Source organism: Gambusia affinis, linkage group LG07 (assembly GCF_019740435.1).
Source record: "Gambusia affinis linkage group LG07, SWU_Gaff_1.0, whole genome shotgun sequence".
Taxonomy (NCBI): Eukaryota; Metazoa; Chordata; class Actinopteri; order Cyprinodontiformes; family Poeciliidae; genus Gambusia; species Gambusia affinis.
This window is the reverse complement of record NC_057874.1, coordinates 9236123-9258222: the sequence shown is the minus strand read 5'-3', so window position 1 is coordinate 9258222 and position 22100 is coordinate 9236123. Positions and strand designations below refer to the sequence as shown.

Sequence of the window (22100 nt, the reverse complement as noted above, 5' to 3'; positions counted from 1 at the left end):
TGATTCATTTTCCACTTTTTTTCGCCAGAAGATTCAAAGTCATCTCAAGTCTCATCTGACAGAAAGCCATCAGACCTTTGATGTCGATATATGATTAATCAAATCTCGCGCTGGCCTTAGCTGATGCGTCTTTTACAAGAAGACTTTCAAAAAGTGAGCGTGAGGCAGGTGCCAGGAAGGATCACAGTGGAAATAATAAATGTATCTTTATTTCACCTAAAACTTTTTTGACTTGAAGCTTAGAAAAGTTTGATGTAAAGCTTGAAAGGGTTTCTTGTAATGAATCCAGATGGTGTCAAAATTCTTAGGTGGTCAGCAGCGACTAAACTCTTGAGCATAGATGTTGAACAAATGATGCTCTATGGCCCCGATGCTACCTTCGGGGTTCCTACAGATTTTATAGGAATTTCATACTTTCCATGTGCAAGTTCTCAAAGTTCCTAGTTATTCATGGGAGATATGAATGCTTACTATGAAGTTATTGAAAGATATATTGGCAGCATAGTGGCCTGCAAAAACTAAAAATTGGATAGATGGACTGAAGGAAAGAAGGAAGGAAAGATTGAAAGAAGGAAAGATGGAAGGAAGCAAAGAAAGGCAGAAAAAGAAAGGAAGGAAAGGACAGAGAAAAGAAGAGCACGGAAAGTTGGAAGAAATGACAGAAGATAGGAAAGAACATTTGCACACAGTTGATCCGAAAATACTTTTCTTTCTATTTTTTTTTTCCATATGCAGACTTGAGAAAAACTGAATCGAAATTCTGTGCTTTCCATTGCTAAATGTCTCTTTCATTATTCTGTGTGCTACATCATTGCTTTGAGCACGACCTCATTTACTTTCCTGAAAAAAAACCCAGACTCATTCCCCTCACCTGAAATATTAATTTCTCCTCCATTTCAAACTTTCATGGATGTATACGTTTGTTTCCTTTGAGGACTAGTTTGATGCACAGGGAGGATTTTGTTTCTTTCTGCTTGTCTTCCTTTCTCCTCTCTTTGTTTTTGTTTTTTTTTCTCTGTCACTGTCACATTCGCTTGCTCCCTTATGAGCTTTCATTCCCTCTCACTCCTTTGTCAACCTCATCTTGCAAAGAGGGTGAACGTCTATTTTAAGCAACGTGTCATGCACCAACCACCCCCACACTGCAGACTGAAGGCAACGGAAAAGACTGGCACATCTCAGGCATGCTGGGTGTAAATATCTGTGCATGCCAGAGCGGTGGGCTGGGAAGAGCATACTCTTTTATCCATAACTTTAAGAACATCGAGCTTAAAAGAGTGAGCAGGGTTTGGTGGAAGTTATTGCCTTAAAGAATGTTTTCTCAGATCGTGCAGTGAAAGTTCACGTATAATCAAGAATCACAAGCTAGTTGCCTACAGGTGCGAGGTCGGTGTGAGTGTTTGCCCTACCACATAGATGTAGAGGCATCAGTAAAACAGACCACAGGGACGCTGGGTGGGAGATGGGCACACCACCATCTCCCACCCATTTCCCATGATGCCCTGAGGCCCCACACCAGGCCCGGCTGGCAAGACCAGCACTCAGCATAAGGGAACACATCTAGAAGCAGCTTGCTTCATGCCCACATTTGAAACCAAACGGAAAAAACAGACTTCAGTTTCAAGGGACCACATGAAACTTCAAGAGGAACTGAAGTCTGCTGCAACTGCTGCAATCTTTTCACTGCATTTGATCGGCCGGATTAAACTGAAGGACACTGAATAGTAAGTTTTATTTAAATCAAAAGGCCTTAATTAGCTGTTAGAAGCATTACTATTTGCTGTGAAATGAGCCTTATACCAAAATGGGCTGAAAAACAAGAACACTGGATAAAGAAAGCAACATCAAAAATAATGCATTCTACAAACATACAGGGACAAAGACTTTAATTTCTACATGCTTCCCTTGATCTGATGATCAAATAATAATTGAAGCGTTTGACCATAATGACCACTTTTCTGTTTGGATGTAGATACGGGAAGCTCGCAGGTCTTGGAACGTCATCCCAAATGTGAAGTAGTAGGTGGAAGCATCATGTTGTGTGTTTTATTGAAGAATAGACTGGTTTCAGCTTTATAAATAAAACCTCTCTCTGTAATGTGCATGGAGTAGGCAATTTATTTATTTTCTGTTCTTTCTTGTTACAGTCTGCTAAGGGTTAGCATTAAAACTTGCATTTTTATGCCATTTCCAATCCACACACAGGTAGAAAAGGCAACATGTGTTCATTATTTTAGCTTAGTTTTACTCCTTTTGACAATAACACAACTATGCAGCTTTCAAAGTACTTCAACCAGTTTGGGTTTTTTTTGAGACACGCTAAACAAAAATCCCACATGCATGCATTATTTTGGCTCCCTTATTGAAGTTCAAGTGTGTATAAGTCATGCTAAAGACCTCAAAGCAAGAACTTCAACCAATTTCAATGTGTGAAATTGCTGGGGGTTTCTTCTTTTCCAGTTTGTTCAGATATGTGATGTTAATCTATTTGTTTCTCATCTTCCAAATATCTCTCCCGAGTTGGCTTCTTCTCCCCCCCCCCGTAACCTCCCCACTCCCTCGGTCTCTCCTGCTCTGATAGCTGTGCATGAGATGACTCAAAGGACACAGCAAAGCACCAGAGTTCGCACCAGAGTTCGCACCAGCAACGCGGCACTCAGGTGATGAGAAATGATGTTGATGTCAACGGTGGAATCGCCAAATCATCCCTGAGCCTAGTTACATAATTCAAATATCATTCTTTTTCACTCCCCCTCCCTCCCTCCTCTTTTATCTGCTATCACTGCTTTGTCCTCTGGCGCTCTCCCTTGCTTGCTTCTCAGTTGAAACAGATTTGATTTCTATTCCTCTATGTTCGGGTGACATCGCTGCTCCTCCGAGACGTTTGCGCTGGGATTGGAACGGGGATCAAGTCACCTGTCACAGCAAAGAAGGCCAGGCTGCAGAGAACCTGAGCATGTATGCCTGGATGTGACTGTAGACTTGCTTTTATCTTTTGTTTATGGTTTTCTTTGTTCAGGATGGTGTTTGTGTTTGGTGCTGCTACAATTTGGCTTTTCGATATATATATATTTTTTTGTTTTTCTCTTTGTGTTGTCTTAGCCGCAAAGCACCTTGTAAGACATATACAGTGCCTTGCAAAAGTTTTCATCCCCATTGAACTTTTTCACTTGTTGTCTCGTTTACTTTAGTGTTTTATTGGAATAAAATCATGTATAACAGTGAAACAGAAAGAAAATGAGACATGGTTTTAAATCTTTTTACAAAACAATCTTAGAAGTGTGGCAAGCATTTGTAATCACCGCCCCTCAGTTAGTTTGCCCATTTTTCTTTGTAAGAATGTATGTTCCAAGTGTTGCCAAGTGTTTTCAACTGGATTTAGATCGAAACTCCGAATAGGCCACGGTATCACGACCATATGTTTTGATGTGAATATTTTGTTGTAACTCTGCTTTCCCAAATTTGACATTTGATCTGCTGGAAAGTGAATCTCCACCCCAGTCTCAAGTCTTTTGGAGTTACTAATGAGTTTTCTTCCTGTATTGGCCTGAATTTGGCTCCTTATAAACTCTGACCAGGATGATGCTGCCACCACCAGGTTTTTACATGAACAGCACTTTTAAGGTTATGTGCAGTATTAGTTTTACACACGTTACATTTCAGTTTCATTTTTGTGTCAGACCAGCACACTTTGTGGGTTTGACGCTTTAAACAGAACCTCTAAGGGTTTTCTTTCTTTCTTGACTTTTGTCCTACAACTCTTACATAAGTGCCTGTTTTTCTCCAGATGTACTGTGGTCCTTGAAACTGCTTCTCTACAAATGCTACCATCACTGATTATGGTATTTTATGTAAGCCCTGTACTATTTTCTGCATGCAATTAAGGATGACTTTGAGTTGGTCTATCTCATAAGAATGTCATTAATTACAGTGGATCCCTGTATTTGCGAGAGTTAGGGACCGCAGTCACCTGTGAATATCTACCCTGGCATTGCCTTCCTACACCATTCTGCTTGATTCTAATCTCACTTCACGGCGCAGTCTCATTCGAACTCGAGCATTGCATGTGTCACATACGTTACAACCATGCCTTTAGGTAGCAATCATTAGTCAGCAGCTGAGAATCCAGACCTTCTATGCAGAGCAAAGTGTAGAACAAGGGGCTGGTTTTTACCAGGCCAGAGAACAGCAGAAATCCACAGTAAGACACCCTCTGGAAACACTTGTTATTGCCTATATTTCTAATATTAAATATGCCTTAATTTTGATTACCATGTATATTAAGCCATGTGGGAAACCATGGAAACCATGTTAGCATGCCCACAAGAGCTAATATCTACACTTTTCCTTAATTCCGCTCTTTGGGGGGAACAACCAATCAGCGACAAGAAAAATAAATGCACTTCCTGGATTGGATGCTTTGAAAATGGCAGCCAATGACTTGTCAACTAGCATTGATCCAGGTATTTCAGCTTCCCACTCTGCTTATTCTTTAAAATATTTAATATGTGTGCTAGGATAGGCAGATTTTCTATGAATAACCTCACAGTCGTATGCCACAAAAAAATCAGCACATCATAATTTGCAAATACTGAACAGCGAACGTGTAAGGGCCACTGTACATTACAATTTGTGGCTTTTGGGTGGAGAATGTAAAATGTTATAGCAATGAAAGAAAATCAACCTTGGCAACAGAAAGTACTATTCACACTTTTGGAAGCACTTCTGCTCAAAGGGGCTGTTTACATCTGTCAGCCGGGGCACATGGAAATGAAGTTCACAAGATTGTGTTTTTTCAATCTCAATTGAAAAACTTTTCAGGCCAGGGCTGAGCTTGTTCAGGATAGATTGATGCGAGATAGAGTGGAGAACTAAGAGGAGTGAGATGAAGTTGACCCCTACTTTCTTTCTCCCTGTCCCCACTCCACCACTCAGCGCTGGCGCCTTCTTGGCAAGGTTACAGAAAAGGTACTGTTACACTGAATCACTTCAGCTTCTGTCTCATTTTATTTTCAACCACTGCTATTCAGTCTGATTCATTGTTTCCTTGCACTCACTGTCTGAAGAGCGGTGCTCGCACTTCATACGTCTTTGTCCACGTACAAGTCCTTGCGCGTACACCCACACACGGAGTCGCTCTCATTTTTTAAAACATTTTGTTTACTCCATCTCTTTGGATTGTTCCTTCACTCATTCACCTCCTCTCCAGCAGTGGCTGAAATCTTGGATGTATTGGCATGTCTCCTCTCATTCCGCCCACATTTGCGAAGAGGATTGAGGATGGTTTATGGACCTGGGAGAGAGTGTGTTGAGGCGTAAAGGACCCTCTCAGCCCTAAGCCAAGTCCTGTCCATCCAACGGAGAGCCCAGACTGTGTGATTCAGCCCCTTCTGAAGCCTGGCCAGCATTCACTCATACACATGCACACACACACGCCCACATATACACACACTCAAAAAGAAAGTCACTGACATCTTTCTTCATCTTAAGTCAACAAAGTAAGGCTACGAGAGGAATAAAAAAAAAAGAAGGACAGAGGGACAGCTCTGTATTTCTGAATCCTCCGGGCAAGGTCACCTTCACCTGGGTAAGCATGCAGAAGCGGTAGTGGGACTGAAAAAAAACAAAGTGCAGGTGAAGTTTCGCCTCTTACAAACTTCCATGCAAACAGATTCAACTCCCTCCAGGGCAAACACATCAACCAACGTACGTATGGGGCAGCTGGCATGTTTTAGACGCGCATGCATGATTTAGCGGGAGGGAGAATTGAGTGATGGACAGGGTTATAAGCAGGAATCCATAAATCGCTGAGGCTTTGATTTGGGTTTTTGGGTTTCTAATATTGCATGAACCACTAACAATATAGGGGATGGGGGGAATACTGAACAACTGAAATGTTTTTTTCTTAGTAACTATATTTCTAAAGGGCTTGCCTACATGAAATTCAAGTCAGACATTGTTAGCAACTTAAATAATCTACACAAAGAAATAAAAACAAACTAGTGCAGAATTTAAACAACATGCAAGTCATAAGTATTGAAAATGGTATTCAACACATAGTTGAAAAGCTTTGTTGTCAACGACGGCTTAGAGAGATCTCTGGTAGGGACAAGTTAGCATTGTTCAGGAGTCATTTTGAACCATACTTTCTCATAAACTGTCTTCAAATCTTGGGGTTTCTTAAGCCTCCGACATATTTCACTCCACAAAGATCCACTCTTACTCGAGATGGACTCAGATCGGACATCCGCCAAACACATCTACGTAAAGGTCCATTTTTACAACTGTATGCTAGGTGTTGCACAGAAAACTGCTCGGGAGGAAACAGTGTTCACATGGAACTGTTTTGTATGTGACAGCGAACTGTTAAGGTTGAGAGTCGACACAATCAGTCACAGGGATGTGCTACGTCAGTGGTCCCCAACCACCGGGCCGTGGACCAATTGGTACCGGGCCGCGCAAGAAATAATTAAATATGTCCGTTCTATGTATGGAGTCTGGAGCAGCTTTTATTTTGAAAATCCTAAACCGGATGCTGTCGGTTACGTTTTGCGTGCCAACATTCAGCAGAATGAGTAATAAACAACTGCATCGATCCTCACAACGCGCGAACCCCCCCCGTCGTAAGACACAACGGTTTCAGTCTCGATCCTGACCCAGGGTTGACCAGTCCGCTGTACTAAAAAGGTTGGGGACCACTGTGCTACGTGACTGCCACTCTGTGCACACCGACAGGGGACTACCATAGTGACACGACACATGCTAGACGTTACCCTTTAGCAATCTGCACTTGCGATTCACTTTGTTGTTTAGGCCTCACGTACAGTGCAGTCAGTTGTAGTAGGTAATCTTAAAAACCCAGAGTGGATTATCAGTATTCTATCGAAAGTGGAATAGTGTCTCTTTGGTTTATGATGAAATTGTGTATTTTCTGGTACTCATTGATTGCTTGGTTGATTCTGGCATACGCTGGGAATTTCATGTCAACAGCCCAATTAGCCCTACATTTACTACTAAGAAAAACATTGAAATGCTCTGTAATTATTATTCTCTTTGTAATGCTAGCGGTATGGCACAAAACAGAGTGCTTTTCAAGTGATCTTCCTTAAATATTTTTAAACTTTTTATATGAAAAAAAAACTAACATTTGAACTACAAGACTCAAAAAGAACATTTAATCTTTAAAGCTTATCAATAACATCAGAAGGAATCAAGATGAATAACAAGGGATTGCAATCTCCCACAGCAAATTCGCCCGGTTCAAACGGGAATCTTTTCATCAAGCGCATCCATCATTGCACTGAATTTATTATTTAGGCATGACATGTGATAACACATGCAGGCTTGTATTTCTTATTACATCTACATCTAGCAGCGTCGGGCCCGTTACATCCTTCAACGCCGGCCTCATTGTGTCCAGGTGATTAGCGTCATACCACTGCTGTGGCTGTGGGCTCCTTGAGTGACCCAAAGACCTTCTCTGCTTGGCATTGTATGCTCCCTCCCTTCCTTCCCATTCCTTCAAAACTCTTCCCCCGAGGTGCCCAAAGGGAGGACACAAAGAAAGGGTGACCTGCTACAAAGTTCACACTAGTGCGTCCCTATCAAAGCCCGGAGGCAGTCAAAGCAGGCTCAGTTCACCCACACTGGTAACCTTTGACTTTATGGTTTTATTGTCATAATGTAGCCGAAAACAAGTACCAGTAGGTCTTGAATTCATACGGATAGCGAAAAATATAGTTTCAGGTAAGTGTAGCATTTTTAATAGAACCGGCAGTAAAAAAAGTATTGGAAGTGCCCAAAAGTACAGGACAAAAGAAGAGCAGGAAAAGGAAAGGAGAAAATAGAGAGAAAGAGAGGGAGAGTGTGACAACCGCCATAACGTCCTCAGAGATGCATTTGGACAGAGTGAGCATCTGTCAAAACAAGGCAGCCTCAGCGGCTGCCTCACTAATGGCTGTGGACATGAGCGACAGAGAGGGGCGGAAGGATGGGATGGAGAGGCAGAAGACTGTGTTACATACACACACGCTCACACACGCACCCACACACACACATACACACACACACCCACACACACACATACACACACACACCCAACAGATGCAACTTTTCTTTTTCTGTTCATTGCTTGAAGCAGATTCCACCAATCATTTGATACCAAATATCTTCAAAGCTACACTGTAATAGCTATTGAACTGCTTTCATGTTTGTGCGTGTGCATGTGTGCGCGTGTTTATGAAAGTGTCTGCGTGCAAGCACAACGTGGGGATGTTTACCTTCCAACTGTGTTTTTTGGTCACAGTTTCTTTCCACCATCACTCATTGTGATGAATAGGGCGGCATGTCAATCAGTTATCTGAATTGTTTTTTCTTTTCTTTTTTTTCCTTGTTTTTTCAAGGCGATACCGAGTAGTTATGTTATTTTTCTTACAAATTCTCCCTGAAAAATAACCATGAGCAATCATTCTGGGCTGTAAATTATTGTATTTGAAGGAATCACCTCCTGGCACTTTTAACAAATACACTGCCTTCATTGGCTCCGTCTTGAATCTGAAACCTTCCAACATTTACTCTTTGACAATTAAAGAGTAAATGTTGTGCATTTAGTGCATTCCAAATGATAAATGTTGATTTACTACATTGTAATTTAAAATGATTTGATTTACCCTTTTTCTGCCTTTTCCTAAGGCAACTAAAAACACAAAGAACTTTTATATTATATTTACAGCGTCTGTAATAGACACTGCAAACAAGATTAGTGACAACCACTGCACAGCATACACACTCAAGTACAACCAACTATATTGACAGGGAAAAGGATTGCCTTCAGTCTCATCTGTGATGTTCAGAATAATCACATACCACTCGTATACCTTGTTTACTCCACCCAATGTATACCACCCAGGTCGTATACATTGTTTACTCAGGTAAACAATGTATACGAGTGGTACCATTAGCACTCAAAAAAAAAGTGCCATCAGGCAGTTTTATTATGTGCTCACTTTAGACTATTTGCTAGTTATTTGAAAGGTTGAGTGCTTCAAAATGATGTCAGTACACCACCACTGGCGAAAGATACTGAAGCTTAGGTCTGATTTACAGCTTTCAAAGCTTGTTTTGGAATAATTTCTAATAATGTAAACCGCATTTAATCGGAAATAGTCCTAACTCCAAAATATTTGGACTGGTCAAACCTAAATGGGATTTAGGATTCATGAAGCATGTACTCCATCTAAAGACACAGAAAAAAATTAATTTCACCAATATTTTTAAAAATATATATTTTGTTTGTATTAAGACCACCTTAGACTGAGAAAACTCTGAAAAGCACAAATTTAGTTGGGTGAAATTCTTTTAGTAAAGTACAAAACTTAGTTCTCATTTGTTTAGGTTAATCTACATGTTGAAAAAGTTCATCAGGGGAATTGGTGTGTTTGGTTATGTGTTGGGACCGACAGGGCTTGCCGAGGGCAGGAACTGCCACTGAGGGGTAATAAAAGTTCATATTTTTAGCTGACTATTTTATCAAAATATCATACATATATACTAATATGTTGTTATCAGTATATAAGGAGACTTAAATAACTCATTCCCATTAGTTATTGGGAATAACCTTATTGAGTTCTAGGTTAACCTCTAGAACCCGACGGACCCACCGGTGGGTCCAGCTGCCATGTGACCTCGGCTCGCTTAGGGTGTAAGAGGTTAACATAGGAGCTTTGTTGTTTTCTTATAAATGACAAATTATAGACGTGATTCCTGAATACCTTTTCTTAATGAAAATGGCATGCATTGAGCACTGAACTTGAAGTGGGTTCTATAATGAACATTGTGCCACACAGTAGAGTTTTCTTAAAACAATTAAAAGAACTTGCAGGTAATGTAATGTAATGACAGGTGGATGGTAGCTAACCTTTGACAATGATTGAAACACCTGCTTCATGCAATATTGCATAGTTATCAAACTACTCAGTGCTTTACGGTTAAGAAATGAGAATCAACCCAAAATTCAAAACCCCCAAAAGTAAAAATACATACATTTTGTAAAACCCCAGATATAAAAACGGTATAAATTTTCCTTAAGATGACTGTATGCACCAATTTACTCATTTGTACCCGTTTAGGAAAATTGTGCAAAAGGCGTCTCAAACCACTATTTATATATAATAAAAGGTCTTTCTATGCTGTCCCTTTTTCTTCTGTTGAAACAAAACTCAATCCTACAGCAGTGCAGAAATCTGACAGTATGTTTTTATGTTGGCATGTTTTCTCCCCCGACCTAAATCATTATAAGGCTGCTTTAACATCAGATGAAGTGTGCAGTTGCCACGGGGGCACAGAGCGAAGCAGGAGAGATGGGCACACAGGCACGCAAAACATCCAAGTTTGGCACTAGTAGCTTGGGGACCAAAAACACATAAAGGAAATGGCTAGTTCTTCCAGCTGCAGACCCGAATATGGGCTGCATGTAGGAATCTATCTGTCAAGCTGTCAGATGAAAGCCCTGGCATGATTTCTATTGTAGATGATGAGGAGGAAGAGATGAACAGCAGGTTTATGGGTCTACATGAACTGCAGAGTTTTGAGAATTTACACTTGGAGCCTCACATCCACAACAATCACTTCCAGGTCTTTTCATACAAAAGTAGTATTGTGATAACACTGAGTAAGATAAAGGTTCATCTTAAGCAACAGAAACCTAAGCCTTGAATTTTGTAAACAAGAGTGATATGTGCGTCCCCATTTGTTTGACAAACTCTTTGGTGAATCCTTAAAAAGTTTGCGGGATTGTTATTTTTTCTTAAGGAATAGCATAAGCATATTTTATAAAACTTACTTTTGCAGTGAAGAGCTAAAATAATGCTAAAGGGAAACTAGGATTTGCTTGTTTAGTACAGCTAAACAAGGTTTAATATAGACTGCAAGGTGGGCCAGGGCTTGGGACTGTTGCCTTGAAGCAGAAGGATCCATGTTTAAATCACCTCTCTATATGAGAGATGATGAAGTTTGTATGTTATGATGAGTTACCTTGGCTTTCTCACAAGATACAAAATTATGAACATTAGCTTATATAGTCTGTTCCATTTGCCTCCAGATAAAAATTTGGCTGTGCGTTGTTGTATATCTTGTTTGTTATTGTGTGACGCTTATTAATGCTGAAGAAATTAGCTGCAATTTCCAGAACAAAATGAGAGTTATGGTACAAGGGCTGATTTGTCATTAAGTTTCAAACTACAAGCTTCTTTTCCTTAATTGTCCAAGCATTTGAAATATTATATATATAAAAATGAACCAATTGATTATTTTTATGTAAAACTTTGGTGTTTTTCTAAGATTGAAAGCTTATAAATGTGGTTCTTTAAGTGTAAAGCAAATACATATCATGTAATTGATTAGACCCATAAAACTTGATAAATTGTGTTTGTTTTCTTGTGTTTTTTGCTTTGGCTTTGTGGCTGTGGGCAGCTTTTGTTCAGCAGGATTTTGACTGTAAATGATGCAGAGTTGTGTGCTAAGTGAACAAGTTCAAACTTGTAGTTCAACTGGTTCTATCAATTTCAGTCTAATTTAAAGTATATTTAGTAGAGCGTCTTGAAAGATGGGTCACATTTTTGACGTTGCCGTCAGTCAAAATGAGCAACATAATAAACAAAGCTAGGCACAGAAAAACAGACAGAAGATTCAGGGTGAGTATGCTGATCTTCATGACTGTTGAGAAACATAAAACCCTCACATATTTAGACAAAGAAAAAAAAGACAGCTGTCTTGGTGTAGTGCTGAAAAGAGAGTTTAGTTGCTCTGAGTATGGGATCCCCTTACATCTATTTGTAGATACGCATCTTATAATCAGTAAGAGATTTGGATGATCAGATTGAGTGAAGAAACCTGAGACAGAATGAGACAGCAGCACAACTATTAATAAGCAAAAGACCTTTTAAACATCAAAGTCCCCATCAAAATTCACTCTTGAGTAGTGTTTCGGATTTTTATTGCTCCAAAATCTAAAACAGAATTAAATGTCAAGACCTGACCAATGACTGATCCCAATATAACTATAAACATTGCAAATGATGGCAGGTTTTAAGCAATCTTTCCATTTTACCAATGTTTGTCTTTAGACTTCAAATGATAATAAAGCCGCAAAGATTTGGAGCTCAACACTTAACATAAACTATCAAAATAATCAGAGGAGATGCGCATCATCAAAAATTATTACATTGCTGTGGCCAATGAAGCTTTTTTCTTTGATTACTGACACGGCAATAAATAACTTTTGACATGTAATTTAAATGTAAAGAAAAACAAAAAAATATATATTTTCATATTGTTTTATATTTGTCTTTTGTTTCTTTGCCCATTAGAAATAAACTACATGATTAAGTGAAAAAAGCAGATGTTTAAATTTGCCAGGGCTTTGAATAATTTTGTGTTTAGCTGTATATTAGGCCCAGTGGCGATATCACACTGAGTGTATGTGAAAGAGAACGCCAGCTCCACAGGCGTTCTTTTACTATCAAACTAAACACACAGTTATTACAGTTACCATTTCAATGCTTTTTAGCCTTTTATATCACCTGTTAACAATACTAGCGTCTGTCTCTGTGCAGTAAGTACTGTCGTACTTGTGACATTTCCAAAACACTTCTCCTAATTTACCATGTTCAGCCACACCCAGATGCTCTGACCATTTCCAGTGTTGAAGCTGTCCTCCATCCACTGCAGTTTGTGTTTACCACTAGTCCCTTATCATTATTTCTGATACATTTAATCTTTCTACAGTTGGTCATAATGTTTTAATTTAAATATTACTTTGCTTCACTCACTGTCCCGTGTTGGTTTGAGGTAGCATTATGTTGCAGCTTATATCTATGTATATGTTTTAGTTAAAGTTAACGCTTCTGGACCATTGGATGGATTAGTTTCTTTAGTTTCAAGGTATATTTATAATAAATTGCTTGTTTTTTTCTTTTTTACTCACTGTTGTTTGTTCCTTTTAGAGTGCATGGGAGGGGCTGGCCCAGCATTTCCTGCTTAAATGGCTCGATGATGTCATCGATTGCATCACTGGGTTCTATTAAATGGAATTTAATTTCTATTTAATTTCTGTTGCTGTTTTTTGGTGCTGTATTGTTTTGTTTCTTTCTTTAAAGCAACCTTTTGAGTTGCCCTGTATTGCATGTTTTATTTTGCAGACCATTTAGTTATGTTGATAAGTTTGCAAATTACATTAATGATCTTATTGCTGTTCCTCTGTTCAGATTTTGTTGCTTGGTTTGACCAGTTCTGTTATGGTATGGTCTAATGAAGTGCAGGTGTGTTGCCAATTTGCTATAAGACCAGGAAGATTTTAGAGTTTCATGTTGGATGTCAGAGCCTAAAAAAATGCTCAACAATAAAATTCATCAGAAGAACCTGGAGCTGGTGGCTGGTACTGGTTTTTGTTCACCTGTTTTGGCCATTTGACTTTACTGATTCTATGATAACAGCTTACTAGTTCACATTTACCTGAAAACAAAACAAGGTATATATCTGGTTTCCAAAGGATACATAAAATGAGTTTATTTTTAAATTCATGTATATTAGACATAAATTCTGTTGCTGAAAATGTTATTTTAAGCTAGAATTTAGTTCAGAAAATATTGCTAGACTATATCGTCTCTAAGAGAATTCTAATTAAATCCAAATTTTAATGTAAACATTTCTATGCATGTATTACTGTTGCAATTTCCAATCAAGCTGACATTTCTGTACAAACTTTATGCTATGGTGACACCATTTCAGAAAAGCTCATTAAAATTAAAATCAGCAAGAATAGATATCAGTCAGTGACCACCCAAACAAGAAAGGAATTCAAAGCACACCTTTTTGCACACATACACACACACACCATCTGGGTCAAGTTTCTAAAAAACTGATTTGATTTGACTGACAATTCTTGTTCTGAAACCATGTTAGTTACACACCCAAACTCCAACTCTTTTTCTGTGTCTCTTCCTCTCTTTCCTCCTCTCTCCCTCACACACAAACACACGCCCTCTCACACAGGGAGCAATGCATGGTGTGTTTTTGTTGGAATTTTGACAAACAACAACAGTGACCTTTAAGGGAGGCGAAGCAGCATGGCTGTGATCACAGGGAATGGAAACGGAGCCAGAGTGAAATGTCAACCGTCCCTGTGGTCTTAGCACTGACGCAAAACTGCAAGAAGAGGGAGAGAGTGTGTGTGCAAGTGACTCTGTAGGGCTGTGTGTTGTTAATCTCCCAGGCATAGTTCTGAGTATCTGTGTGTAATATTTAGGTCTTTCAAGAATGTAAGTTGCATACATGTATGGAACATTTTATTATTGTTTTATTGGGTGATAGTATTCTATGAAGTCATTTGACAGAGGTCCATCAATTTCTCTGGATGGCAATACAGTTAAGTAGTGGTCTTAAAGACTGCCTGTTCCAGCCAACAGCTGATGGTGGTGTGAAAATGAAATGCACCTATCTGTCACTTTATTCGTTACAACTGTTTAATTAATTATGTGATGTAATTGGCCAAATAGCAAATTGGCTAGGTGCATTGCTCCAACTCAATGCATTTACACATTTAAACATAGTGAAGATGACTTCACGATCCAATGAGCATCAGAATCAGGAATAATGAGGATTTGGGTGACTTAGAAAATGGGCTATTAATGTCAGTCTACTATGAAGGACAGAAGCTGACAGACTGAAAAAATAACAGCAGACATATACAAGTGGCCCAATAAATACATCAATACACTTAAAATGCACCAATTAATTTTAAAAAGGAGAGCTTAACCTCATGTTTTATAATTTAAACTGTTAAGTTTAAATTATAAACTGTTAAGTTATAAGCTGTTTTTAAAGTTAAGTTCCAACAGATTACATACTAAAGCATATCAAGTTTTTAAAACTTTTTTTAAATTTTTTTTTCCTTTTACTCAAATATTTCATCTTTAATTTTTGTCATTTTTTGTTCTGCTTTTTAATTTCTTGTTTTACATTTTTTTTGTATTCCTATTTTTTTTCTTATTTATTTCTGTCTTATGACGCAATCTAGGAGGGGCCAAGTTTAAATGTGTCAACTTCTTTTGGTTCGTACGCTCCCACTACAAAAATGGCGGCCTACGCAAGAGTTTGTGAGCTGAAGCTTAGCAACTTTATTTGAAAACGTAGATTTTGGCTTTATTACTTTTCGCGTGGGCACCGACAGAACATTCGTTTCAATCAAAAGCAACCCCGGACAAATGTCGACTGTCTGTTTTTTTATATATAATATTTTTAGATATATTGGAGGAAGCGGCCGCTGACGTTAGCTTCCGATTTCTCCGGAAGTGACCCACGACGAAGCAGGGTAAATCCAAGCTCGTTTTTGTATTACAAATAGTGAGAAACTTGTAATACATAATAGTAATCTTGATTACTATTTTTTTTCCAAGTGCTTTCTCACACTTTTGAAAACAGCGCTCGGTTTTTCATGACATTTCTTACAATTAGCACAGCAGCTAATTCAGATGTATTCACTGCGGTTTAACTCCTGTGTTTATCGTAAAACACTTGAAGCATTTGCACAGAGAAAGTGTAAAAATAAATTCACCAAAATTACATGACATTGTTTGTGCAGACCAATTGAAAAATGTATTTGTCTTCAGGCCAGAGCTTTTTGTAATTGCCTAAATCTAAAATAATAATAATAAAAAAATCACATTAAACATGATGTGGCGCTTTCCGCCTAGCTGGGTCTGGCTTCAACCTGATATAATTAGCAAGGAAGTGGGAAGAATCTTCTGGATTGATGAATCCATCCTTCTGTTGATGTTGGTCACAGGAATCCTCCATTGGACGAGCCGCCGGAGATCATAGATCCACCGCCATGCTGAGAAGAACTCCGTTGATGGGATTTTGGATTGGAAGATGGTGGAAGGTGTTGAATTGTAAATTGGAGTTGCTGCTGAAACCAACTTAACGCATCCTCCCAGACAACAGTGTTTCTCGTCTGGTGCATTTTTGCAGGTGACCTGTTGCATTTGTTTAATACAATTTCTTTACCCGATTGGTGTGCCACTAATTATTAATTTGTGGACCCGGTGGTCCTTATAATATGAAGGAAAGTGTCACACAAAAGGAACGACACACAGAAAATGCCAAACAAAAACCAGCACATGTCACAGCCATTGTGAGTATTACAACCATAACGACAGCTTTGTGTCATCAAAATCTCAATGCCATTTAGAAATGGCTTGTTTCTGAATGTGACACAGTGACTGGTGCAGGGATTAAACCATGCAAAGATTGATGTTCATGAGTCCCGACGACTTCTGTATTGTTTTTGTATGTTGCTTTTAGTAGGTTTAAAAAAATTTCTCACTCTGAAGATTTCTGTTTATGTAGTGTTGTGGTTTAATTTATCTTTACCCCACAGTGTGGATGAGTACCTAATTTTGTTTGACAACAGAACATCAATTATTCGTGAAAGACCCACTACACCTTTAGCTTTACTTTTTAAATATGCGCATGCACAACCATTCTGCATTCGTTGGTTGAAACAAGAATGCACTGTAATTTCTGGACTGAGTGAATATAAGCCTCACCCGCTAACTTTGAAAAGAAAATGAAAATTACATGCATATGTTGCACTTGTCTGTAAGCCACAGGAGTACACATTGTGTTAATATGAGGTTTTCCTTTGAGTTTTTAAAACATATTTTATCATAATAATTTGACTTTTTATTTGTCCCTCCTTTATTCTAAACAGACTTGTGGAGTAAGTAAAAAAAAAGAAAAAAGTATTTTGTGTCAAAATGTGCTGTAGGCACATTTGTGTGCATATTCATCCTAAATTAATTGTAACTAGTTAGTTTACTTTTGTTTATTAACCAGCTGGCGCTTTTACCATAAGTTAAAGGTGACTGTATAATGAATCTAACTAAGAATGAGTAAACACAATTTAAAACATTTAAATCTTGATGAAACGTTTGCCAAAAAGAGTAGAAATCAAGCTAATGTCACTTTACCTGCCCCTCCTTTAGATGCCGCAGACATGGGACCTGAGCCTGGGAACCAGCAGGAGGAGAGTTCACTTTAAGTAGGTAGGCTTTGTTTATCTTTTTTATTATTTAGAGTAATTTGTGACAAAATAGGCTATGTAGGCACACACATATGCCAATGTGTGTGCAGTGCATTGTGCGTGTTGTGTGGGTCAGATGTACTGTTTTTATACACATTTGCAAAAACATGCAAAAAATATGCCACGCTCGCATGGCATATTTGTGTGGGTTAGGAACTGACTGAGGTTTTCGGTGTTGCGTCACTGTTTCTGTGTGCAGTCAGGTGCATTGTGCTGTTTTTTTTGTGCTGTAGGCAAAGATGCTCATTGGGAATGTGTTGACGTTAGACAACTTCCTGAGTGGCATTCCGATGGCACCTAAAGCTGGACTTAAAGGGTCCTCTTTTTGGACAATCAATTTTAAGCATGCAAAAGGCTAAAGGTTGCAGTTGTTCAATGGGTTTATGCAGATGCATTTTCAATTCTTCCATTCAAGTTGCATTGAGTGCTAAAAACACAGCTTAGCACTCCCACACCGAGAGAGATTAGTGGTCTTGCTTTTTATGCAGGGCTCATTTAACACACCTGGAATTACATCAGATGCAATTTTACTGCAAGACTTGTCATTCTTTTAAAGAGCTTTGGGTGAATGTTAGAATAACCTCATTATTTTTTAAGAAGAGCATTCTGTTGTTGATATTTAAGTTGTCTTTTTTAAAGAGTAGGTGTGGCATTGCTTGTCCAAAGCACAATCGAGCTCATAGCAGCCTATCCACTCTAAAAACACACCAACCCATCTGCACAACAACTCCTTGTTTCTGCATAGGTGCTGTTGGCAAGTTCCACTTCGTGCAGTTGTGACGACCAGGTCACAGAGGGAGGCATGACTTGTGTGTACCTGTCAGAGTTCCAACTGAGGGACCCATCTGGCATCGCAGAAGTACAGACACGGCACATAAACACAAACAAGACCTTTCTCAAATGGAATAAAGGTAATTATTGGCGTTGCTCCTGTATGCAGGCTCTTCTTACCAGTAATCTTATTGTATTAGACCACATCACATGCTGTACTGTATTACATGGTGTTGTTGGTTTTTATATCAAATAACTGTTAGAAATATGTCTCTTTGGTTTAAGCATTCTGGAGTTTTTAATGTACTTTCTTATCCAGTGTATCAATCAGAGTCCCAGTCAAAGCATTTTGAAATTTTCAGTATTGGATTCTTTGACCAATTTCAGCTACCAACACCTGTTGTTGTTGTTTGGTCTTTTCATTTTATTTCAGACAGCTGTGCAGCTCCATTTTGCTTACATTGTTTTGATGATTTAGCAAGGAGTTTTCATAAGTTTGTGGAGGACTTTGAATTACCCGTTCTATGAACATTTCTATACAGGAGACCTGGGAGACCTGTGTCCATTTTGATGAATTAATTACATAGCTCTTAAGGCACCAAACATTTTAACTCAATCATGTTTTCCTGTCTTGTAAGTTTGTAAGTCGGACGCACAAGCGCAACAGTGATGGAGAATGCTTCTCCTGACCCTCTGGGCGTAATTTCTGCTTCTGAAAATGATTTGATGGGACGGTGGAAAAGATTATTATTGTGCGAAACGAAGTTGGCCTATTACCCAAGCTATTCAGGTTTAAAATAAATTTTCAGTGCAAAACATGTTGCAGCATGCACAGACATCCTGAACACTAATGTCTGCAATCACAATTTACATTTCTAAAGAGATATATTTTTTGAAATAGTTACATGATTGATCAGGACTTCCTGAAACTCTTGAAAGCTGAATAGGTATAATAGCACTGTGCGCTAATCGGATGGTTGAATAATCTAAGTAACAAAAAAAAAACCCAACAATATCTTTATTGTTGAGTTCATATGTCTATTTATTCAACAATTTAGCAGCAATGAGTTATTGTCGATATATAGTTTTTTATTAAAATATGATTAATTGAGGACCGTGCAATTAAGTCAAACATTTTCATGGAGTTCCACCACTTTTATACAGATAAACTTCCCTTTCCAACAAATTGCCAAGATCAATAAAGTTGACTGAATCTAAATAAATCCTTCATTTGCAGAAACTTTAAAACGTTAATAAAGAAGATGATTTAACTTTTGGCCATGATATGTCTAATGCCACATCTCAACACAAAGCCAGCTACACCAGGCGGTATTTTTGCTAACAAGAAAATGTCTTAAACATTTCTCTTGCTGTGACTTTAATTGCTGAATATTTGGGCTAAATGGTTTTGTTTACCTCCTTTGCTGCCATTTCCAAACTACAACCAATGCAAAAAATTTCAACATTACAGCTCCTCCCTCTGTTTGCTGATTGGCCATGGTGAAATGGATCCTGAGAAATCAGGCAGAGTGGGACAAATACCAAATGGAGGACTGACACACACACAATTTAATATAATTAAGTAATAGACGCAAACATCGGCAAATGCCTGTTCTTAAATTACTCTGATTACTTTGTTTTTGATACCACTACAGGTATCTAAAACAAAGCAATCCCAATTTGGACATCCACAATATACGTCTTTGCTAGTGATATATTTATTATTTGTGCCAACGTTTACAGTGGGCTGATTCGCAAGGAAGCAATTGAGAATTTCAAAGGTTTACAATATCCTGTGCGCTCAGGTGGTTAAAAACCATTTGTGCTCTGTAAAATCTTCTCGTCCGCAAAATTATTGTTGCTCCAAAGAAAGTTCAACCGCACGTGAGAAGGCATGAGCTTGAGTGTGCGAGGACATGCGAGTGTGAATAACTGAATGAGCTGCTGGCCTGCATTGGTATTTTAAAAAGTGATTGACAGGGGAAAAGTCTATTAGGTGAGATTGTTAACAGGGCTGAGTCTGTTATCTGCTCCAGGCAGCCGTGAAAGGGGGCTGGCTGATTCACAAGGAAGCTATTGAGAATTTCAAAGGTGTTGTCTGACTTGATTTTTGGCACAGCCTTGCATTACACTGAGATCATCACAATCCGTCTTGTTCTCAAATCCACTCTCATCAACATGCTACCATGTCCTCCTTTCTGCGCTACTCTTTCGCTGCTTGTGAGGGAGGGGAAAAAAAAGTTTCTCTTTTCTTACATTTCTTCAAGCATTTAAAGTCTTCTTTTGTTTACTCTTTGCAAACTTAGCATTTTCCTTGGTCTGCGTTACAAATTATGTCCTCTGTAGTCTGCTGCATTTTACAACACAGCAGAAACTTTGCTTACACTGAACACAACTTAATCCGCACAATTAAGCATATATGGAGGCAACTAATCAAGTTAAGCCTTTTCAGAGGCGAGCCTAAAAGCAAATAAAGTTTGATTTGCTTACACTGTACTTCCCATCCTTGTTTTAGCTGCATGAATATTTGATATCCTTTTTGTTTATGGTGCTTGTAAGCATTAGTAGAAAAGTCATCCTCACCCCATGACTTTATTTTTCTTCTTTTTTCGAAAGCAGTTCTTTAAAACAAGTGAACGCTCACTTTTCAGTGGCTGCACGGAGATTTTAATGCCACGTAGAAATATGTAAATAATAAGCAAGAAATGGATGTATTTGGCTTTGTCAAGCCAATGTGTACACAGTAAACTCTGTGTGACCTTGAATTTGATTCACCAAACATCGCCGAGGGGATGCAGTGAATTAGTACGCATTTGTCTCTGTGTGCAAACACTTGTGCGAAGTTGTGTTGTGGCAGTGTGCAAGGTTATCCATTGGCTAAGGCAAATGAAATATGACATGCAGCCATGCATCGTGTTCAGAAAGGCTCAAAACATACACGCACAAAGGACTGTGTGTAGAGTTTTTATTTATTTTATTTTTGCCGAACTGTGAGCAAGACCCGGAGGCTGTCCGTTGGGCTTCCTGGGCTCAGGATTTAAGGGATGTGATTAGCAAGTTCAGAGCGAGGTGAGATGAGGTAAAAAGTACAAGCAGGGTGCCAAACAAGTGTCTGCTATGGGAGGAAAGTTGTGTAGGTTTGAACTTGTTTAGTCAGTAACTTATGTACCTGCAGACTAATGTCTCACCACTGATGAACCAATAATCATTTTTGTCTCTAATAACAAGATTTGAGTCATTCAAGAAAAGGCTTCAGCTAGAATCCGAGTCCCAATCTGATGGTACTTTAAAATAATCGCTGTGATACAACAAATTGCGTGCCCAACATTAGAATTGATTGCGTCTCATTTTCACTCAGAGACATTTTGGACAGTATAGACTCAAATTTTTCCTGAAAGCAACAAATTGTTTTTCTTGTTTATCTAGAGTTTTCACATTTGCTTCGGCTGACCTTAAAACCAGACACTGACATTCACTGTAGCAATTTGCATATATTGTCTGAAATAAAATATGACAACTTTGTTTCAAGTCAGCTACGATTGCCACAATTTTATTTGTGAAACGCCAAGACAACAAGAAAGATAATGTTTCTAGAATATTTTAATTCTTTCAGATGTTTACAAAATCTAAACTTTCTATGCCTTTAAATAATTTGGGAAAATAATAATATTATTGCTACTTTAATGTCTATATTTTAACTTGCCCTCTTGGGTACAATCATATCCAAAGATGTATCTTAAAGCAGCACCTCACACTGCCTCCTTGTGTGGCATTGTGGGAAAAAGAAACTACTAAAAACTACCAACAGTATGCTAGTCTTTAGAAGTCAAGTTTATTCTTACACAATTTCCAGATACTTTAAGATCCCCCAGTCATCAGCTATATGTAAATATGCACCATAAAAGATTCCAGGCATCAAACCATAAGGGTAAACACATTCAGCTTCTCTAAAAAGCATCATTGCACCACCTTACCTGTGTTGTACTGTATTTCAGTGGTGTTGCGTCAGAGCTGACTCCTCATCTAAGATTTAAAGATGTAGCCAGGAAAACAAGATGTCAGTGGAGATTTTGAAAGATGGTAAAATAAACTGAATTTAAAGTTGTAAGATTGTCAATCTCTTAAAAATGCTTAGTTTGTGTTAAGGTCATTCGTAATAAATAAGTTTTAATAAACATATCTTTCTTTT

General features: G+C 38.5%; 1 protein-coding gene and 1 long non-coding RNA gene across 4 annotated transcripts in view; both read left to right on the top strand.

Moving 5' to 3' along the window:
- Positions 1-1569: 1569 nt before the first annotated feature.
- Positions 1570-3138, top strand: LOC122834436. The gene is made up of 3 exons (XR_006371204.1): positions 1570-1724; positions 1973-2660; positions 2823-3138. It is a non-coding gene; the product is annotated as an uncharacterized LOC122834436 (long non-coding RNA).
- Positions 3139-15124: 11986 nt separating this feature from the next.
- celf4 (CUGBP, Elav-like family member 4) overlaps positions 15125-22100 on the top strand; it is a 225750-nt gene continuing 218774 nt past the window's right edge. Inside the window, exons 1-4 of one of the 3 annotated variants that reach the window (XM_044122864.1) lie at positions 15125-15367; positions 15842-16026; positions 17043-17098; positions 17886-18051. In XM_044122864.1, coding sequence (XP_043978799.1) covers positions 17943-18051 — 109 coding nt within the window. In that variant the 5' untranslated portion in view covers positions 15125-15367; positions 15842-16026; positions 17043-17098; positions 17886-17942. Of the gene's footprint in view, positions 15368-15841; positions 16027-17042; positions 17103-17885; positions 18052-22100 lie in introns of all 3 variants that reach the window. The other 2 variants (XM_044122863.1, XM_044122865.1) reach the window with 2 other exon arrangements.